The sequence below is a fragment of the Crotalus tigris genome, unplaced genomic scaffold (assembly GCF_016545835.1).
Source record: "Crotalus tigris isolate CLP2741 ecotype Arizona unplaced genomic scaffold, ASM1654583v1 scf7180000017685.4511686, whole genome shotgun sequence".
Lineage (NCBI taxonomy): Eukaryota > Metazoa > Chordata > Lepidosauria > Squamata > Viperidae > Crotalus > Crotalus tigris.
The window spans coordinates 3,175,933-3,199,391 of record NW_024096565.1 but is presented as its reverse complement, the minus strand read 5'-3'; the positions used below and the strand labels follow the sequence as shown (position 1 = coordinate 3,199,391).

The window sequence follows — 23,459 nt, the reverse complement described above, 5'->3', positions numbered from 1 at the left end:
TTATGGGGAGCGTTCAGTTTTTCTGAGTCATAAATGTAAGACATATCTAGTGTTTTCTCATCCATCATATTATCTGCATTGGACAGCAGTAACTGAAAAAAATGGAACATTTTAAGAACCTGTTTGAAGCTTAAGACAATGCAGTTTTATCACTGCTTTGATTGATTAGACTTCCATTATTTTGGCATCTCAATAAATAAATGGTATGGTGCTGAAAAATCCAAAGTGAGTTATATGTGCAACTTCTTTCAAATTAGGGAAGCTAAGGAATAGATATGCAGAATACAGCTAGTGCTTACAAGATTGGGGGTTGCATCTGACTAGCTATATCTCCAGTGTCTGGAGAGACTGATATACTGTGGAAGTAATAAACTGGTGAAACAGATGAGAGATAGAAATGAAAGTAGGCAAGCTTGCCTGTTGTTTGCCTGTGATTCATTTAGATGCTCAAACTAGTGTGCAGTAAAGATATGTGCAGAGCCATTGTGATACAGAGATTTGATATGTGAAAATGAGATTAGATAAGACTTGAAATACATAATTTCAGATTATGAGTCTATGAGGATTTGAGCAAATTAGGTATGTTGGCCCTCATCACTTCAATGTTATGCTTGAATATCTTTTACAGGATCTTCTCAGGCTGATTGGTCTGTAGTTTCCTGGGTCTCGTTTTTTTTCCCCCTTTTTTGAAGATGGGAACCACATAAGCTCTTTTCCAGTACTTGGATAGTTCCCTGGTGCTCCAAGTACTTCAAAAGATATGGTACAAGGTTTGTGAGATGGTATCTGCCAGTTCCTTTAGAACTCTGGGATGTAATCCTTCTCTCTCCTCAATATCATCAAAGCAATTAACACCTGAGCAATTCCAGTCATTAGATACACAGCTGTAATAATGGACTAAAGCAGAGTTAACAGCCCTGAATAGAAAGACCAAAAAAATAATGAATCATGACATTCAACCCTGCAGCAATGTTGACAGATTGTATATACCAAGGAACATTGGTAGGTGTGGAATGTTGCAAGTACATCAGACAGTTGAGAAAGAAAAAGGGGTATTGGAAGAATATATGAAGGACAGGGAAGAAGATACACTGAAGCATTATACCATGAAGATTTACTGAATATCCAAGAGATTAAGCTGGCCTAGAAGAATGATCAAATAGAGAATAGAAAAGAGACATAGCAAGGAAAAATATTACATGGCCAGTACATTTAAAAAATGGAGACCAAACAGATAACAAAAAGTCCTCGCAATGGCTAAGAGCAGGTAAATTGAAGAAAAAGACCAGAGAGACTAATTCTGGCTGCATAAGACCAAGCCTTAAGAACAAATGCTTATAAAGTCAAAATTGAGAAGAAGCAACAGGCAGCAAATGCTGCTTCTGCAAAAAAGCTGGAAAAAAAACCCCCAGTGGGCCACCTAGTTAGCTGCTGCACGAAGACTGCACAGACTGATTACAACCAATGGCATGACAAAAATAGCGATAATGATGTATTGGATATCTGCAAGAAATACAGTAAGAACTGGTGGGACCACAAAACAAACAAAGTAATAGAAAATGAAGAAGCCCACTGCTTTATAGGTTCTTTGCCCTGTCAAAAAGATTAAGTGTTTGGAGGAATATTTAGAATTATGAACACAGGAAATACATATCTGTAGATCTGTGTTCTCTGTGTTTTGCCTACATGCAGTCAAATGCATAATGACAAGCCTGGTTTTGCTCCGGTCTGATGTTTGAAAACTGATTAAATCTCTTACACTGAGCAGATGCTTTGACACAAGTTGTTGTCAGTTTGACATCCTGAAGGTCAGCACAAACAGCTTCTAATTTACTGCTTCTGCTGACTAAGAGGGAGGGGAAGCACCAAGTCACTTTCTCTTTTTCCTTCTGCACTAAAGAATATAAAGCATTCACCTGTGGTCTTAGTGCTACACTGAACATGGCTAGACTTCTCTGCCAAACCTACCAGGACATATTTGTCTCAATCTTTTTACCATCACTATCACAAACCTCCATTTATCAAAGAAAAAGGTGTCTTGAGGTGCCTGGTTTTTAGAATCAAAAGTTCTCAAAACCATAAACAGGATACTTTATTATGTCAAAATAAGCCATCTGGCCGTACAACTGTTTCTAATTACTTCCCAGCCTAGACTATAAAGTACAGAGTTTGGCACTATCCTTTCCTTTCAGGATGCTGCCCAAATCCAGATTCCAGACAGCTAATCAAAGGCACTTGGTGGAGCACAGTGGGGGAAGGAGCTGGTTTTGGCCAGCTCAGAACATAGCAAGCCGAGTGGGTCTCTGTGTTTGAACTCTCCAGGAAAACTCTTGTCGCCAGTCCTTGGATTTAATCATGCATACAAAGGGCTTTCTCGGCTTGGTGATGCTGCTATTCGCCTCTTCCGTCTTCATTTTGTTGCCTGCTATTCCACAAAGTTCATCCTTGACCCTGCGGTAAGCTCTATCAGTTTACTTTAGCAATAAGCTTAGAGGTCTGGAAAACGGTGCAGGGAGAAAGTACTGTTTTAAATAGAGTGTGTCTATGGCTTTTCTTTTTATTTCCTCAAACTGCTGCTTATCTCTGTAAGTTTAAACAGAAATCCCATTGTGATGCAAAACCAAATCTTTTGATGTTTCTTTTGTCCGTGAAGCTGAGATATGCACCATACATCAATACTCCGAATTAGTGGGGATAGGCTAAACTGCCCTTGAATTTTGAATGTAGTGCCCCCTTGAGTGCAAAAGGGGATTTTCCAAAGTTTATCTGGGTGTCTAGTCTCCATTTAATCTCTGACCTACTCATGTATAAGTTTACCAGTTTCATCCTATTTCATTTAAACTCCTGTCTACTAAAAGCAGGTTTAGCCCTGACTCAGAAATACTACTAATAAAGAAATGCACACATCTTCAAAAATTCTGGTTATGAGACTAGCAACGCATCCAGGAGTACTGAAAAGACCACGGCCTGGCATTTGTATGGTCTTGAATGTTTACTTCTGTACTTAAAACCTGGGATATGACTTGAAAGTTGGAACTTCCTGGTGGTACCTTTATTTAGATTATTCCCTGAAAACCAATCCCATTAACAACAATCTGAAGCATTCTTTTGGGGAATGGAGAATTGATGAGCTATAGTTACAAAAGCGTGATTCTTTGCAATATAATAAATTCTTACAGAAGAATTTCAAAGATGAATTTGTCCACAAGGAATAACTGATTGTCAAAAATAAAGATGACATGTTTGATTACTTGGACAACTTGCCCAAACATATTTGCTCACAATGGTTCTATGTTAGATGCTCTCTTTATATCTATGGATGAGTCAGACTTAGGACTGTGCAATGCTTCAGTTTCAGTTCCCAAAAGATGCTTCAGAACACATAAAGTTACCAGCAGAATAGTTGCCTGCAACTGTTTAAAGCAGCTGTGTCAGGTCTCCTGATTCTAAGACCTGGCTGCTTTGAAAAGTTGCAGTAATTTACATTTGAAGCATCTTTTTGGAATCAAATGCAAAACACTGTACAGTCATAGTTAGCATCACTCTATTCTCGAATCTTTACAGCATCCTATGAAATAGTTTATTGCAGATGAACAGAAGCTGAATTATGCATCAATCTTAGTAAGTGTGTGGCTGACAGAACGGTTTATCCAGGGGGTAATTCAGATTGTGTGGTCTTTGCAGAAGAAAAGAATGCCATAAACCAAGCTTTTGTTTTTGGTTTGGTTTTTTTCATAGCTGTAACACCCATGTCTTTGCAACTTGCTATTTTTTTTTTTTCATCCTCTTCAGGAATGGTTTAAAAAGCACCTCATCTTGCAGACTTTCCCGGTCTGAGTCAGAGCAGCGATGTCAAATTCCAGATGGAAAACTGTGCAGTGGCAGAGGCCAATGTGATTGTGGGGTCTGCATCTGTCAAGTGACTGAGCCAGGCAAATATTATGGGCCATTGTGTGAATGTCATGAATGGGTATGTGAAACCTATGGTGGAGAAATCTGTGCAGGTAAGCAAGAAGCAGCAATCACAAAGGATTCTATGATATGTTTGAGGATCAGTCCTGCAATTTTACATCCATTTGAACCAGTGTCAGGCACTAGCAAATTATAGGCATTTTTCATTGGATTCTTTTAAATTTCTCAGTGAGATGAATTAAACAACCAACAGAATTAGAATTAAAATGGCACACATTGAAGAACAGTAGCAAAAACAAACAAACAAAACTGTTATAAAGTTAAAATTCCTCATCCTCTCCATCGTGAAATATTTGGGTCCTTTGTAAAATTAAATGGAAATTTCAGCCAAACTGATATTTCTTTAACTGAAATCACTTTTGATTTTGGAGTTGGATTGATGGACTAGCATAATTTGATGCATGTTTACATTCCAGCTTATCTCTAAAGGCTGCTGGGCTTCTACATCTTTTTTTTTTTTCCGGAGAGCCACTATTTAGACCTATTTGAGGCACATCAGTGTAATGTGATGCTGTAAAACAATAGTACGTCCTTGTTTGACTATTAGAGATAAAGAATTTACTGTAGTATTTCCTATTAGGAATATGAGCGATCTGGATTTGAAAGGGAAAATATGATTTGAAGTATATATGGTGTGCACATAGTGCTGGTTACTGTCTCCTTAATCCAAACATGTCCTTTCCTGCTCCTGCATGACCCATGTATTGACTAAATGTCACTTTTAGTTCTACATTGTATTGACCTTGGAAGACTTGGAGAGGCTCATAGTATAAGTCAGGATCTAGATGCACCCTTGGTTCTCAGTTGCCATGTATGGTTCCAAATTTTTAATGATGATTTGATACATAAGCTGGCAGGGTCCAGGAGAAGAGCCTTTTCTGCCATGGCTCCTGCCTCTGTATCATCATGCTGCTTAAGATGAAATCTGCCCCCTTGGCTTTCTGAAACAACCTGAAAACTTGGAGCCTGAATGGGAATGTTCCACTCTGGAAATGGTTAGTAGACTAAGAAGATCCCACCTCTGCTCCATTTACGTATTGGTTACTTTCTTATCTAGTTTTTATGCTCACTTTTAATGTTTTGACTGTTTTATATTATTGTTTTGTGATGTTGTAAGTCACCCAGAGTCGCTTGACAATGAGATGGGTGGCATGTAAATGTAATAAATGAACAAACATTAGCAAGTTACACCCGGAAAATAATCCTTGCTGATACTTTCTGCCCTACTAAGAAGCAAGTTGATTGATTTCTGGTGTATTGTTACTCTTTCCCATACACTCAGATCATATAGAGATGGCTTTTAGGGACAATAGCAAGAGTGACATAAAAAAAAATCAAGAGTCCAAGTGGCTCTACAGATTTTGTGCTAGGAAATTCAAGAACATCCTTAGTTTGAGCGCCATTAGTATTAGGGCTTAGACATTTGGGGGTTTTGGGGGGGGGGAGAGATGCCTTTGAGTCACTGTTGACTCCTGGCAACTGCCTAAACTAATCCCTGCAGTTTTCTTTGCAAGATTTCTGAAATGACTAGGGCTGAGAGAGAGTGACTGACCAAAATCATCCAGCTGGCTTTCTGCTTAAAGGCAGGACTAGAACACAGAGTCTTCCAGATTTTAGCCAAGTGCCTTAACAACTACACCAAACTGGCTCTCTGTCATTGCAATTGGAACACCTAATTTCCTTCCTATAGTTTAAGACAGAACTGAAGCGTTATTTATGTTCTGAAGTTTAATACAGTTAATGGTTTTAGCTTTTGTATTTTATATCTGTTAAACTCTGATTGCTTTTACTGATATTTTTTTCTATAATTACTTTGTATGTTACCCAGAGCTCTTAAGGGTTAGGGTTAGGTATATAAAAACATTTCCCACCCAGAGTTGCCTTTAGACATACCAAAATGTCAGACCTACTTAGATTAGTGTGATTTCATGCTCTTTCAGCATCTATTGTACATTACAAAGTAAGATACTGGCACAAGTCTACTGGATTATAGACACTTACTGAGCACTGTAGGACCCACTCAATTTTTTTGCATATACACACATAGATTGTTGCAAAAGGAAGTCTTTAACTATTGAGCAGTTTTGATCTGATAAGAATAGAAACCATTGTACAATAAAATTAATATTTGTATTTTTAACAGTTCTAATAGATAACTTTCTGTTGTCAAGAGTGTTGTAAATCTCAGCATAGAGAAATAAAGGAAAACATCATTTCCTCATTCGTCAGAGTACAGGATATATTTTTTTCCAGATCACATCCTCGCTTAACATTTGTCCTTTCCATGAAACGTGTCAGTTTTTTAGGCCAGACCCCATAATTAGGTCAGTAAGAATGTTACAGAGAATGCCAATAATAACAAATGCATGCCAGCAATGTGCTTGGAAGATATTATAGGAACAAATTAATACTAACCATTTTAGCATCAACTTTATCAAAATGAAAATGTCCAATGTGTAAGTAAAAAAAAACCTTACTGCGATGCTTCTGATAATGTTATATTTTACAGAAAATTTTATGTATGTATGTATGTATAAAAAGCTAGAAGTTATTCGACATAGTCAATACATTTACAGTTATCTAATTCTCAGGACAGTCACATATTTACATTTAAGAATATTTTCAGTGTGAAAATCCTGTCTTTTTTTTAAAAAAAGAACAATGTTCCTATATGTGAAGGAAGTGTCTTCTCTCTTTAGCCACTGTAAGAGTCATGTTTTCAGCTCTGTTTTAGCCTTTGTGGCGATCACAATTGATTTGGGACCTCGTAAGGGCCATGAGGAGCTCACAACATCACATAGCCTATTCAAATTGTCCATGGATTGGAATCTGTGAGGGCAAACAAAGTCTTCAAGAGGGATAATGTGCAACTGGACTAGCTATCTCTGCTTTTTTGTTTTTGTTCTTATGCAGTGGGGGCTTCAGAGAGAATATTTGTGCTGTTTTCAGTATAAACTGAAACTGAAATATGGCATTACCAATATTTATTCTGAAACTTAAATTTGAAACATTCTAGAACAATTGGCTTTTCAGCATAATCCTCCCTGAGTTCCATGACATTTTAGTACTGGACCAGGAGAAGAATCAGGATCACATTGTTTAACTGTCAGTAGAGATCATAACATCCACAAATTTCTTTCCCCTATACAATATTGTTTTATATTACATAGAATTTCTTATAAAGTGAGGGTGCTTTATACATCAGGTGCTTAAAAGAATTGTATTAAAATAGATTTAAATCATGGAGGTAAATGAAGAATTCCATATCTGAGATCCTCGAGCATTTAAAGACTTAAGCATTGTGAAAATTCCCACCTAAGAGCACAAACAAATCTCTCTTTTGAGACAGCAGCTAATAAATTTTTAAATATTTTGTGTTTGGGGGGGATTGTATTTATTTCCTGCATATATGAATGCATATGAATAAACAATCAAATCTAAAACAATTAATACCGTGGGTCACAATATACTTCAAATAGCCGGCCATTGGTGTAGAAAAGATTTCCCATTTCACTATGGATAATCAAAAACTATCAATGGATATTGTAGAGAAATAAGATTGAGATCTTATGTTTGCTTATTCATCATTGTCAGAGAAAAATAGTAAAGTTTAAGTTCTGATTCCAAGTGTTATATATTAGTCCTGGCATCTATTGTATTTTGGAATTTGCCACATGTGGAAATGTTTTAGATAGGATATGAATGTTTTCTGAGGATAAACAGCAATATTATTTTCCATCCTTATTCAAATATAGAAAATATATTCATTTGCTCTTATTATGCTGTTAAGTAATGCTGATTCTCTGGGGCAGCAATATCAAAAGGGGTTCTGTACCATTAGCACTAATATATTGATAGATTGTAATAGCACAACTGGGCTGCAAAGTCTCAGGCATTTACTAGATGGTAGCAAAGAGAGTTTTCAATATCTCTGCTACTGTTATCTACAGATAATCTAGGTTTTGCAGCTCATATATAAATAATGCAGTAACGAAAATGGAGCCTGAGGAAAACAAGACAGTCATATTTCTTTTTCGGTTAAGCACTACTTTAGTGAAATAGTGAATTTAAGAAATTATTGATGTAAAATGAGATCCAGTGTGACTATAGGACCAGAAGATAAAAGGCAATTCTTTTTTTTATTAAAAGTTTTAAAAATTTTACACAATATATATCCCAAATCCCTCCCACCCCTCCCCCACTCCCCTACTTCCCAAAGCTGATTACTGGGTTAAAAATAAACAATCATAATCTAACTAACATTACCCAACTATATTAACAATCAAATCCATAACGAACTTTAACTCCTTTTCAAGATAAATATTAACATGTTAATATAAAAGGTAATTCTATGGGAAGCTGATATGAGTAAAAAGGAGAGTGGATCTTTAGACAGACCATCGTTACTCATTGTGTTCAGTTCACAGGTAATGCTAAACCAACAAATGGTTTGCTTTAATGTGTTGTATGTGAACTCAGTCATTGTGGCTTATTTCACAAACCGTGTTTAAAACATGCATAAAATAACTATATGCATAAAATCCAACCAATGTTACCTCATAGTGGCAAGAAAGCAGATTTATTGGAGTCCTTGTTCGGTGTTTGCCTAACAACTGGTGAGGTAGGTGGGAGGGATATACATGCAAACCTCTCCCAGTCATCCTTGCATGATGTGCTTCTGCTCAAGACTAATGCTCCTTTCTAGAGACTACTTCTAGGCTCTTTTAGACACCTCCCTATAACTGAATTCCTGAAATAGCAAATTTGATTTGCTCAATTATGCTCTCGGGTTGGCCTTGTTTGTTCAGGATCTGACCTGTAAGAAGAGAAACCTTGGCCTCAGGTTGATGCTCTAAGACCATGAGGCCTGTGGGTGGAGTCATAGACAATAGCTGGAGACAAAGCAAGAAAGTTTGTTAGAAGGTTCTATTCTGGGGAAGCTGTGATTAGCCTGAATAAACCAAGTCCATATGGAAGTCAAATAGGGATGGTGGATGTGGAATCTATGATGTGACAGTCTTCAGGATAATTTAGCATCAAAATTATTGAGAGAGCATATAAATTTGATCAGGGGACTTATTTTATATTAGAATTCCCTCATATTGGAATCAGAGGCTGAAATCTAAATATGTTCACGTTAAGTCATTTTTAAGTCTGGATTGTTTTGCTGCTTTAATTAAGTAGTTGTTTTACAACTACAACTATTATTTTTTTTTACAACCTGTACTTATAAACCATTGTAAGAAGCTGGCTATTTGAAAAGAGCACCCAAACTTAGCAGGAGCCCTTTATACACAGCAGGAGAAAGTAAATAGAGCACATATTCTCTAGTTACTACTTAGTTTATTCGAAATTGTGCACATAGACCTAGAATTTAAATACTGGCTTAGTATTATAAGCAAATTAAGCCATTGTTTCTGAACACAGCCTATAGATTAAAAATGTAACATTAAGAGACATGCTGAAGATTAACAAATGTTTTACAGACAAGAGCATTCTATATTGAGTTATTAAAAATTAGGTAATACATGATGCATGTTGAGTAGAATATAGTGGATAGTGAGGCCACAGAGAATTGTAATAAAAACCACAGACTTAGTTATTAAAGTATAATTGTAAAACAAATGAATTCTATATTTATATGAATAATAATATCAGTATCCTGGGAAGTTCTGTTTTAATATCCAGTGAATTAATTGGTATCTTAGTGGATTTCCGGGAGGTGACAATAGAAAGCTAACAGGTTACAGTGCAGATGCCACTGAGGTTGAGGCCAGTGCCCAGGCAGTGAATCCAGACCAGCAGAGCTTCTCTGGATAAGGAGAAGCCTTAAAGACGCGCTTATGCTTTGGAAGACATCTCTTCACAAGAAAACTGGCAGGATTCAAAAGGACCCTGCAGTTTGCTTGCAAATACAGCATCAGGAAACTATGGGACCAAAATCCCCAGAGTCACAGTTTCATGCAGACCCTGCTAAAAGACACTGGGTTCACCCAAAACTCTACTTTCTTTGCACACATTTGGAAGAGAAAAATCCTAAAATTTACAGAGATCCATACCAGATATGAGACAGGACTTATGTTGAAGAGTAGCAGGAGGGGAGGAATTGACAATAGAAGTGGTGGTCCTTACAATTTCTCAGATCTCTTTTAACCTTATGTCAGCCTTGCCTCAGCTTGAACTTTTAAATAAGAATGATCTTTGACTCCATTGGGTAAAAAAGTTATAGTTTACTAAAAGTTGAGCAGAATACAGTAGAGCAAAGCCAGAACTGAAATTCGCCAGGCAGCAGGTAGGGCTACTGGTGTCGGTGCCAGTCCAGGCATGCAGTCAGGCTGCTCCAAGGGAACACTGACTAGAAGTTCCCTAGAATCTTCTTCTGGGTTCAAGCACTCAGGTGATGACTGCCCTGTAAGACTTCTTCTGGGTTTGCCCCAGATTGTGCCATTCCTCCAATCAGCATGGCCTGATCTCGGATCCTCTGGTGACAGTCATCCCCGTTGATGGTTCATCCACTTTCCCAATGCCAAGAGACCATTGAAACTGCTCTCTCATCAATAGAGACTCCCACGTCTTTTGGGGACCTGGGACAGCGATGTCAGCCTCCACGTATGGCACCCCTTGTGCTGGTTCAGCAGGCCAAGAAGGTGGTAGACCTTGCTGCACTTCTCATAGCTGTAGGGCCTGATGGGGCTATGGGTCTCTTCCTATGCTTTGCAAACTTTGGGGTCAGAAAAGGCCTCACTGCATTCCTGGCAGGAGAAGGGTCTACTCTCCTGTGTTGGGGGTTTTGCAGCTGCCCTCAGGTCTTGGTTCGATTGCCTGTCCGCTTTCCCCCTGTGCATGGTCCCACTGAGGATAGACGTGATTGCACAATCCCACAGTAGGTAAATTCTCCAGATGGATTGGAGAAATGCAGTTCTGGCTTAATGTTATTCCTGCCACAGCTCAAACCTTTAAGTAAGAATGATCCTTGATTCCATTTGGTGAAAAATGGAAGGTTAAGCAGAATACTGTAGAGCAAAGCCAGAACTGAAATTCACATGCCAAAATCTCTAACCTCCCCCTGCCCCCCATCACTTCCCACTGCTGGTCTCCCATTGTCCAATCATATTCAAATGGAATGTTTTGGAAACTGCTTCTTCAACTGTGGGCTGGCTGGTATGCAACTGCATGCATTCCCAGCTATCTGATCTTGAAGCTGTGTTTCCAGAAGGTATGGTGTATAGTGAGCTTTCCCACCTCCCATCCAACTCCCTCCCCCTCAGAGTCACTGGCAGACTGATATTGAGCAAATGCAAAGTGCAGGCCTGAGATGGCTGATACCTTAACTCTTTCCAATGTCAACATCAGCATTTAAAATTAAGCAATTTATAACATCAAATCCTAATTAATATTATGTAATATTGGCATAATAGGATTAAAACAATGAAGCCTAAATAGTGCCTGGGCTCAAGTATCATGATAAATGATAATATGATTATTTTATACTTGATATATGACCTCCTAACTGTGGCCTTGATAACAACAACAATAATAATAATGTTGGAAGGGACCTTGGAGGTCATCTAGTTCAACCCCCTGCTCAGGCAGGAAACCCTATACCATTTCAGACAAATGGCTGTCCAGTCTCTTCTTAAAAATTTCCAGTGTTGGAGCATTCACAGCTTCTGGAGGCAGGTTGTTCCACTGATTAATTGTTGAGTGGACCAGAATATATTTTTCTTATTCAATATTTTATGATTAAAACAAGTTGAGCATATTGCATCAATTGAATTTTTTTTACATAATCCTATGAATTTAGCATTTCATAGGGAATGTTGTGGCAATCAGTGCTCCAAATCCTTTTGCAGGAATATAGTCTGGCTGTAGCATCCAGGTGCAAACTGATTCTGAATCAATGTCTTACCATCATTGACACATTTTGTCTAAATAGCAATGTTAATTAATATTGTTTATCCTGAGTTTTCAAGTAACATGTACTCAACCTTTTTAATGCCACGACCCCCAACCGGTCGTAAGTCGAGGAGTACTCAACCGGTCGTAAGTCAAGGACTACTCAACTGGTGCAGCACCATTTGCAGAATGGGACTTTTGGTGGACTCAGCAGGGCAGAGACAGCCTGGACAATTCCTATTGGCTTTTGAAAGCCAATAGAATTAGACTCTATTCAAGAGAGTCTATTCTATTGGCTTTCAAAAGCCAATAGAATAAAAGGGAGTAGCACAGCTAAGGAAAAGGGGAAAAATGGCGGACTGTGTTGTTTGGCGACCCCCGTGAAATGGTCGTTCGACCCCAAATGGGGTCCTGACCCACAGGTTGAGAACCACTGTGTTACACACACACAAACTGGTTGTGACACACATTTTCAGGGAATGGAGGCTTCCTATCTCCAGCACATCCTGTTCAGTGTTTGATATAGATCGTGATCATGAGAAGCATTTGAACCCCAATAAAATTTAAGGCATGGAAAACCTTTCTGTTTGCAAATCCATAACTTCATTCAAGCTCACCGTCATGTGCATTAACTGCTGCATGAAGATGCCCTGCTAAATGTTTTTAAAGAACATATCTACTTACTTTCCCAGATTACCATGGAGAAGCTTACATTCAAATGTAACTGTGCCAATTTTAAAGATGGATCTTCTCCTAACACAAGCTTTCCTGAGATCACATTCTATGATGCTTGATCCATGATATTGGTAAGAATACAGATAGAGGCTGGGCTGTGGCTAATTCCTAACAGACCCTTGAAACTATTATATTCAGGCTCTTTCCTCTTTGGTTATTGAGTATTGCCCTTCATGATTATTTGCCTTGGGTTGCAGAAGGAGCTGGACACTGACTTCCATCAAGATGTTTGCCTGCAAAATATCTGACCAGCAGTTTGGAAAAGAAGAGTCTTCAAAGTAAATAAAAGAGGGTGCTAAGGAGGTCAAATTAAATTGAGAAAAATGGTTAGGTTCTGCCTGAAATAAATGCAATACAGGCTTTGGGGTAGAAGTGGGGAGAGGCAGCATTTTGATTACTCCCACCATGTTTTTCATAGTCCATGAGCTACTTCAGGAGGGCGTCACAGTTCTTCATTGGCAACATGTCATTCCCTTGCAAGATCTCTCCGTATCTCCATGGTATAGCCGTGGTGGCGAACCTATGGCACGCGTGCCACAGGTGGCACACAGAGCTCTTTCTATGGGCACGCGCACCGTTGCCCCAGTCCTAGGCCTTCAGTTGTGTTTTATAAAACCTTTTCGCTTTAGGCCTCTGCTGGCTGTGTGCAAGAAAAACAAAAAAGGTTCAATCAATCAATTTCAACTTCTCGCGGGAAAAAAAAGATTTCGCAAAGTTAGAATTGATTGATTGACCATTTTAGTCACACCCAGTCTGCCATTACCACTGCAGCCACGCCCACACAATGGGCCACACCCATGCAATGAGCCACGCTCACCTGGCACACAACCATACTTAAGTGGGTTTTGGGTTGCAGTTTGGGCACTCAGTTTCTAAAAGGGTTGCCATCGCTGCCCTATACCCTTTTGGACAAAAGGCTATCCAATCTCTTCTTAAGGTTTCCTAAGGTTGCCTAATATTCACTATGCATGAAATCTCTCAAATGGACTATCTTGGGAATAAATTAACTTGTTTCTCTTATAACATATAAGGACAGTACCATTTATATCAGCCTTGTTATTGAGATAGATTAGAGCTTGGCCATTGGAATAATACAATTTATGTTGGGATGATTTTCTGACTGTGCTTAGATGTACATGTATACTAGAACTAGTTCAGCAGCTCCAACCTTTTCTATACCCCGCACCCCTAGAATGCTTCTGATACATTCTCTCACCCCTTACAAAAGTTCAAAATAAAGGCAACAAATTATGCATAGACACTATAATTTTGAAAATCCAAGTTTTTGCACCCCCTGGAATGTTGTCTCGCACCCCTGGTTGGGAACCCTTGAACTAGATACGGAAAATGATTAACGTTTTGCTGTGATCTAGTGGTCCTTTGGATATTTCCAGGCCAAATATGATAGCACTATTGTCTATTGATGACAAAGAATATATAAGAAAGTGAACATAGGACACGCTTCTTAGTAGGAAGGAGAAAGGTTAATAAAGCTAAAGTTAATAAAAGGCTGTTTCCTTCATGTGGGGTTTATAAATCAGAATTAATTGTAACAAGCGTGAAATATTTGCTTTCAGTTTTTCAATGTCTCCGCTGCTGTTTGTGTGCCTAAGAATACTTTTAGTATAGTTCTAGACCAGAACATTTATAATTATTTTCAATTAAATTAATATGGTGTTGCAATGATGTAAAAATGTTAGTTTTTAAAAAATAATAAGAGAAGAAGGGAGGGCAAAAGGATTTCCCTTTCAGTCTTTCATTTCCCAAGAAATATTAATTTTATCCTTTCCTTAAAAAGAAAAAAGACCTTTTATTTCTAATAATAATAATAATAATAATAATAATAATAATAATACAAGCAGCGGCATGACAAAGTAGCAACAATGGTGCATTGGAAGATCTGCAAAAAATATCATTTGCCTGTAAGCAAAAACTGGTGGGATCATAAAATAGAGAAAGTCATAGAAAATGATAAAATTAAACTGCTCTGGGACTTCAGAATTCAAACAGACAAGCACCTGCAACATAACACACCAGACTTACCGTATATGCCGGCGTATTAGGCGACCTGGCGTATAAGACGACCCCCATCTTTATCGCCGAGCTGCATTCCTAGAACTTCGTCTTACACACCGGAAACTACCAGTATTTCCGGCGTATAAGACGACTCGGCGTATAAGACGACCCCCGTCTTTGGCGCTGAGTTTAGTGCTTCCGAAAGTTGTCTTATACGCCGGCATATACAGTAACAATTGTCGATAAGAAAGACAAAAAAGTCTGGATAGTGGATGTGGCAGTGCCTGGAGACAGCAGAATAGAAGAGAAAGAGCTGGAGAAGATAACAAAATACAAAGACCTACAAATAGAAATAGAAAGACTGTGGCAAAAGCAAGCAAGGGTAGTACCAATAGTCATAGGCGCCTTGGGTGCAATCCCAAAACAACTGGAGCACCACTTGAACACCATTGGCATTGACAAATTTGCTATTAGTCAATTGCAAAAGGCGGCCTTACTAGGAACTGCTTCCATCCTGCGACGATACCTGTAATACCATCAAACATCCACATCTGCCTATCCCAGGTCCTGGGTAAGGACTCGATAGGTAGACAAAATGCCAAATCCAGTCTGAACATCTGACTGACTGTGCGATGATCCATAATAATAAAGTTGGAAGGGACCTTGGAGGTCATCTAGTCCAACCCCCTGCTCAGGCAGGAAACCCTATACCATTTCGGACAAATGGCTGTCCAGTTTCTTCTTAAAAACTTCCAGTGTTGGAGCATTCACCACTTCTGGAGGCAGGTTGTTCCACTGGTTAATTGTTCTAACAATCAGGAAGTTTTTCCTTAGTTCTAGGTTGCTTCTCTCCTTGACTAGTTTCCATCCGTTGCTTCTTGTCCTGCCTTCAGGCGCTTTGAAAAATAGATCAAGACATCAAATTTATACCCACTTTCTCAGGTGTAAGGCCAATGAACTTTTAGAATTTAGTTAAATTTACGTGCGTAGATTTCTTTCAGTAAGTGATCTTGACATCCAGTATTGCATCTGATATAGATATATGCCTAAAATATTGAGATCTCTTGAACATCAAGTGGGATGTATGTGACATGTTCGATTCTTAGTTTATGTCTGATTCTCAAGTCTTCCAAACATGGCATAGCCAAGAGAGTGTAGATTTCAAAATCTCTGTTAGATATTCTCTGTTAGAGGTAGTAAGAATGAAAGATATTTTGCGGCACAAGCTAGGCTCATAAGAAGAATAAAGTTGTATCTGGTCTACTATTCCTATTGGCTGTGTACCAGCTAAAAATGATGCAGAGTTTTAAGCCAGCAATATGAGGACTTGCCCATGCTTGATTAAAGATATTGCTTGTTTACAACAAGTCATTTTAGAGCAGAGAAGATGAGATACAGAGTGAAAGGGAAGACCAGATATAAGAAGAAAAGGAGAACAATGTAAACTAATCATGAAGTACACCACCTGTTTGTAGAAAAAAATATGAAAAAAAATGATTTTAAAATATCATCTATTAGCCACATTTTTGTCTCTTGATTATTATAACAGGTCATAATCAGGCAGATGATGCCTTGCAAGAGAATTCTTCTGAACACAGATCAAAATAGACAAATGAATAATTCACAGAAGTCAAAGCATATTAACAAGAAGATATCCTTATGCAAGACAAACTGCTTGCCAGTATTGCCATATTATATGAGAGAACAGGAGGAAATCCGTCACTGGCAATATATTTGTCTGCAGTCTTTGCCAAGGAGCTCAACCAACCAAGGGGTTCTTCAGCTTGCCAATTTCACAATTGCTATTTGCAGTAGAAAATTAGGTGGCTCAATTCTAACTTGAGAAATGTTATGTATTGTTGTCAGTGGTTTTTTTTTAAATACCTATCATGTTCACGATCACTCTGATATTACATGAGAACCTTGTCTTAGGTGGCATTTGAAAATGGGGAAAATTGTAGTTAAACATTATATAATGCTATATTTTAAGGGCAGCTATGTAACAATCAGTTCATTCTAGGCTTATAAGAAATGCCTATATAGAGGATCAAGGAGAAGACCTTGAGAGTAATAGGCAAGAAGTATTATACATGCAAAGAGGGCTGAAACTTTCCTTAAGCCTTGGAAAACAAGACACTATTCAGAAGAGAATTGGTCAGGCTCCTCTCTGATTCATTGGGATTGGGGAGGTAAAGTACAATCAGGCTTGTGAGATTCTGTTATTATAGCCTATTTCAATAAAATATAGAGAATTATAGAATCATAGGGCTGGAAGAGACCTCGGAGGTCTTCTAGTCCAATATTCTCAAGGCAGAAGCCTTATACCATCCCAATCAAATGTTCAGTCTATTTTTGAAAACTTCCAGTGATGGAGCATCCACAATCCCAGGAGACAAGCTATTCCATTGATTAATTGCTCTCTCTCACTGTCAGAAAAAAAGTTCAATTCTTCACTGGATTCTGTTTCCTAATCTCATGTCCCTAAAGGGCTGACAGCCTAAGACTTTATATGCTCCCAGATTATATCAAAAATTATCTTCTGTAATTTGAGAATTGGAATATATGGAACATTTATCGGAAGAAAAAAAGTTGACTGTCTGGGATTCTCCATCCTTTGACTATCCTGAGAACCAGTGTAGTATCATAGTCAGGATATTGCAGTCCCCGCTTTATCACAGAACCAACTGAATTATTTGGGATGAGTTTAAAAAAGTTGCAGTGTATCCATCTGCATTTGTCCCAGAACAGAGGGTCCCCTAAACATTGCAATGGGAAGAATTTCTATGGGTGAATTTCTAAGCTGGCTTCGATCAACCAGCTAATGCTGCTCTATGTTAGTCAATGAGAAAATTGGATGTTGAGATTTTTTAAATGGGCAGTGCATCCATCATGTAGAACAGCTCTGTGATAGTGTAGCAGAGATCCTGGTAGACAGAGAAGTGAGGAGCCAATTAGTGAGAACAGAAAGCAAAAAGTAGACCCTTCAAAATGTAGAAAACCTATTGAAGTTTATTCTTGCCAGTCCCTTGAACCTTCATGAACAAGGTTTACCAACAAAAATACTTTTTGGAACCTCAATAGTCCAAACCAAGAACTTAAAGTAACTCTCCCCCCAAAAAAATACCTACTGAAGGAAGAACATAGGTTTTGCAGCAGTAGTTTGAAGCTTGTTCTTCTTCCATAGTAGAAGTCTCAATAAGCTTTCTAGTTTTGGCATGAGCATATAAGCAACTCCTTACTTGAATCATTTCTGGCAGCTTCCTTCCCTCTGAGGAAGGAAGGCTTTCCAATATGAAGAAGAGCTCTCTTCTCTCTTGCCTGGGCAAAGGGCTGAGTCCCAGCCAGGCTACCATTGTTTATATTTTTTGGGCATCTGTAAGAAACTTTACATAGAAAAAATGCAAAAAAATAAAAAAATAAAAAAGGTTTTAGCCTGGTGTGTATAGTAGGGAATTACTTATTCCAGCATCAGAAAAATTGGTTTTTCAATTGCAATATTTTTGCAACAAATTTTTATTTTCAAGAAAAATAGAATTAATATGTTTTTTAAATTTTACCATAGAAAAGTATGGCAAGTTGTGTGCCCAACAGATTACAGTGATCATAGTTTTGAAGGGGCTGGATTGAGGCCAATTGCTAGAATCCAGAAATAAATTACATAATGTAAATCTAGGCTATTGAGTAGTTGAGGGTGGAAGGAAAAAAAAAGAGGAAGAAGCAGTCTATTTACATGAAAAATTGAATAACTACTATATGAAAACAATCCATTAAAAAAAAAGCTCAAGATACTCAAAAAGGCAGAAAATTGTGATAGTGGTGAATATCTGTAGCTCAGGTGGAGGATGAGGGTGGAGGTTTGTTCCCCGAGCCTGTGGGTTGTTTTCATTATCAGGCTAGGTAACATTTTCAGCAGAAGGTAGGAGATATTAATAAATCAACACTGACATTGTTCAGAAACCAACCACAATCTGGGAGAATGAACCTCTACCCTCAAGGCAGAAAATATTTGATTTTAAGGCCATGGCTGGAGGACATGAGAACAAAAAATAGGTAGGACATGTCCTTTTGTTAGATGTGTAGTAACCGTAAGCCAAACAGCATAGAAGGGTGGAAAAATTTGTTTTTACAGTCCTGATAAGGGTAATTTATAACTGTATTTATAACTGCTGTAAAGAAGTTCAGAAGCCACTTCTTTGATCTTTTTACTTGCTTTTTCTTTTATTTTTTGGTACTTTTAGATTTTATATAGAGTTTTAAGCCTTTTTAGCATTGTTTATTGTACATTACAAAAATGAACTGACAGAACTACCTCATCTCAACCCTCTGTTCTATCACTATTGTGGTGGAAAAAACCAATGAAAGAAACAAGAGACAGCAACACAAAGCTGTCTTCTTATTTCTTACTTTAAGTTTCAGAGGTTTATTTAAGCAATAATTTGGAACACACACATAAACATCATTTACATTAAAAACTATTGCAATGAGGTCCAATGGCATAGCAGATCCAACAAGGATAGCTATTGGCCAATGACAAATCAATCAGCTCCAGTCCCAACCTCTTATACCCTTTTCTTTTTTAAAACCGCAGAGAGATGGTCAGCAATCTTACTTTCTGCTGACCCTCTGCTGAACATAACTTTCCACATACTCTTGTACATTGGAACCTGCATCCATCAACTACTTTCAGTTCCCCATTTCTCACAGTTCCAGTCCTTATGTTCTAAATATATTTAAAACAAGCAAGCTTAGCAACATCATACTGAGTAGAGTACAATTGCAGTTTAGATTACAAATAGTTCTCTTGGACTGCTTAGCACAGACTACTTTCCCCATGAGGCCTGATTTAATTCACCTAGTCCTAAATCTTGCATAGAAGAACAATAGCCAATATTTTCATTTTCCACAGTCCCCACTTCTTGTCCATAAGGACAACACAAATCTTAAGCAAGAAGATAAGATTAGAGGGACTCTGGGGTAAAGGATCTAGAGTCGCTTCATAGGGGCGTATAAGGAAAATATTTTATTGAGAAACACATACAACCTCAATAGGTTTAAAACTCATGATAAAATGGTACAGAGCTTTATATAAATTGAGACAAATGCCAATAAACAACAACACAACCACAGTCCATACAGCAGGCATGAGGCATTTTCCGTTGCAGATTGTTTCCTTCATGGGTCTCTGGGCTCCTATTGTGCTGGAAAATGTGGTGTAAAGTTTTTTAGTTGTCTGAGGAAGGTGAATCGGAGTTCACTTCTTGGTGCTTTTTGGGCCGGAGATTGCCTGCTAGTGGGGAACAGAAGTTACTAGTACTTGCTTCCCTGTTGGGCAAAGTTTCAGTCTTTGCCTTATTGTGGTCAGTTGGCTAGGGTCTGTGACTTCCTCGTCTGGTACTTTCTGGCAGTGCAAAGCATGCATCCAGGAAGCCAGATCTTGCCACTTCACAGCAGTGTTGGTTGTCAACAAAATCTGGAATGGTCCCTTTCAATGAGGAGCGAAGTAATTTTTTCACTGAAATACTTTAATCAGAACCTGATCACCAATCCTCAAGGCATAACAAGGATGTAGTGGTTCCTTGGATAAAAACACCACAACTTGTGAATGATAGTCTTTTAGAGATGTGATGAGAGCTGGGCCTAAATCTTGCATAGAAGAAAAATAGCCAATATTTTCAGAAAAACATGGTACATTAATTCCTTTCAACAGAGCAGAATGCTGGTCTTAAAACAGGATTCTCTATGTGCTAAATATATATAGCCGGTTGCTTAGCTGGCCTACCTTGTTAATGTCAGCTGATTTAGGAAATTAGAAATAGGATGCCTAAGACTCACAATAAAGGAAAAGATATATAGGACTGCTTTTGTTGTGCCAATGTAAACAGGTAAGACCGCATGTTCCAGCTCAATACATAGTGGTTCTTAAGAGTATCACTTGATAATTTGTTTTCACAATTTCATTTGTGAAATGAGACTGTCAATATCCCAAAGCAAAATATAAATTAATGCTTTTTAAAATGGTCCTTATCATTATTATGCACTATTTTGCAATAATATGGCATGAATAGCTCTGCCAACTAATAAAACATCTATCTAATTGATTTAAATCTGCCTGCAGCCTCTGCCTTCTGCTTTTGTTTGCTGTTGGACTTATTTTGAAGTTTTTAAAGAGAAAGGAGCTTGTTCATGTCTTTTCATATGTAATTGAAGCATAAACCAAAAGTCAAGAAATCCCCTATTTCTCTGGTGGACTGCAAATGAAAAGTTTAATGAAGATCTAATTTTCTTTTGACTCTTAGGAAATAATGTATGCCATAGCATATTCTTTAACTGGATTCCAAAGTAAAATGCATAAGGACTGTATTTTACAATTGGACAACACACAATAGTCTTGTTCAATGGATTGTCTGAACATATTGAAGATTTTAGTCCTGCTGAAGTTTGATTATATGCAGCAGGAGCTACCTACTGCTGTTCTGGAACTCTACATGTTCAAACAGGAGATCTGAAGAGGAACGGTATCTGGGTTCATTTGAACACAAATTCAGAGTCAGTTTTGTGTAGTGGTTAAGATGGTGGATTAGCAAATAGGCTTCTGTTAGTTCTAGTCCTTCCTCAAGGCACAGAAGCTGGTTTGGGCCAAGTCACTCTCTCTCAGCCCAACCTCCATCACTGGATTGTTGTGAGGAGAAAGGAGGAACAAGTATCTTAAGTTTTTTAAAAATAAGGTAGATTATAAATTAATTAAGTACATCTTTTTGATCCAGGACTATAGCAAGGGGGTATGACTAAAGCAGACATTTCAATTTCAGAATAGATGTACTTGGCTCAGTAATCTTAAATGTTCAAACACACCCCTAGGTATTGCCAAAACTGATTCAGGATTAAATCAAGAATCATTTGAAAATAGGAACCTAAGGATATTTCTAAACAAAGTCTTCATCATGAAATTATTTTGCTACATTCATAGAATTTGACAGTAGTTCAGACATCCTCTTCAGTTCACATTTTTCATGAATTTTGCACTTTTAAAAAAACATCCCTTAAGAATTACTGGAACATTTCAGCAACGACTTTCAAGAATTAGTACCAAGTATCCAAGCATAGAATTACCCAGTATTTTCATGGGGATTGTTATTTATTTAACACTGGTAAATTCTATGTTCCATGATCTACCTTTCACCAACAAAGAGTTCCTGAGGTTTTTTTTTGTACTGGATTTCCTATATTTTTGCCTGCTCATCCACTTTACTATATAATCATTATCTCTGTGAAAAATTATCTTAATCAAACTATACAATATTAGAGTCTAGATTCTGCCATGGAGAAACAAAATCAGAACATCTCCATATGCTGTGCAAGAAGAAGAGGCATTAAGAACGGGAAATTAAAGTTCATAAATAGTTGAAAAGGTATGATAACAGTTGTATACAAATTCAGAATTCAAGCGCTCTCCTTTGTCTTGCACTGAGACAACAAACTAAATATGGATTTAAAGCAGTGGTTCTCAACCTTTTTAATGCCGCGACCCCCAACCGGTCGTAAGTCGAGGACCACTCAACTGGTTGTAAGTCGAGGACTACTCAACTGGTGCAGCACTGTTTGCAGAATGGGACTTTTGGCGGGCTCAGCAGGGCAGAGACAGCCTGGACAATTTCTATTGGCTTTTGAAAGCCAATAGAATTAGACTCTATTCAAGAGAGTCTATTCTATTGGCTTTCAAAAGCCAATAGAATAAAAGGAAGTAGCACAGCTAAGGAAAAGGGGGAAAAAATGGCGGACTGCATTGTTTGGCGACCCCCGTGAAATGGTCGTTCGACCCCAAATGGGGTCCCGACCTACAGGTTGAGAACCACTGATTTAAAGTCTATATCAATCTATTTACTGGGCATCACATGAATTATAACTAATAGGATTACCCAGAATCCACAGTGTCTTTTACTTTAGGCAAGTAGCAAGTCACAAGGCCTACATGTTGGGCTGACAAGCATAAAGTCACATGGACATGCCTAGCCACACAAAGCCTTTTCAGCTTCAAATGATTGCCAAGCTTACACTTTCCTGCATCCTTCCACCTTACTGATGTTGATGTTGTTGCTGAATTTTCTGGATTTCCTACCAATAGTTGAGCTGTCTTGTTACAAAAGTGAAAGCATCCAGTGATTTAGTTTCAGCACTGAGAGGTCTATGATCATTTCAGGAAACCAGCAATTACTTCTTTTAACCTCAGAAACAAAAAGAAATCATGGGCATTTTCATATTCAAGGTTTTGAAGTCTTTCCTCTTCATCAAAAGTGAGGCATTAGCTCCACTGCAGATGAGGACATGGTATCTTGTACAGATAGTTGTCAACTTATAACCACAATTGAGCCCAAAATTTATGTTGTTAAGTGAGATATTTGTTAAATGCCCCATTTTACAATCTTTTTTTGTCTCGGTTGTTAAGTGAATACTGCAGTTGATAAGATAGTAATCAGTTGTTAAGTGAATTTGGCTTCCCCATTTCACTTTCCTTGTCAGAAGGTTGCAAAACATGATCACATGACCTTGGGACACTGCAACTGTCATAAATATCATAAGCATCTGAATTTTGATCACATGTTCATGGGGATGCTGCAAAAGTTGTAACTGAAAAATGGCCATAAGTTGCTTTTTTCAGTGCCATTGTAATTTTGAATGGTCACAAAATGAATTGTTGTAAGTTGAGGACTACTTGTACTCAAAGGATATGAGCAATGTGAAAAGCATGAAGGGGACACAATTTCTTGAAACATAGCTATGTTCACCAGAAGTTTCCTGAAAATTATTTGAAAAGGCAGCTTGAATAAATAGAAATTCCCTAT

At 38.0% G+C, this 23,459-nt stretch overlaps 1 protein-coding gene across 2 annotated transcripts in view; it reads left to right on the top strand.

Annotated features, from left to right (window-relative positions):
• Positions 1–2,205: 2,205 nt before the first annotated feature.
• ITGBL1 (integrin subunit beta like 1) overlaps positions 2,206–23,459 on the top strand; it is a 203,457-nt gene continuing 182,203 nt past the window's right edge. For both annotated transcript variants that reach the window (XM_039337737.1, XM_039337736.1), the window contains exons 1-2: positions 2,206–2,456; positions 3,793–4,004. In XM_039337737.1, coding sequence (XP_039193671.1) covers positions 2,356–2,456; positions 3,793–4,004 — 313 coding nt within the window. In that variant the 5' untranslated portion in view covers positions 2,206–2,355. The remainder of the gene's footprint in view (positions 2,457–3,792; positions 4,005–23,459) is intronic.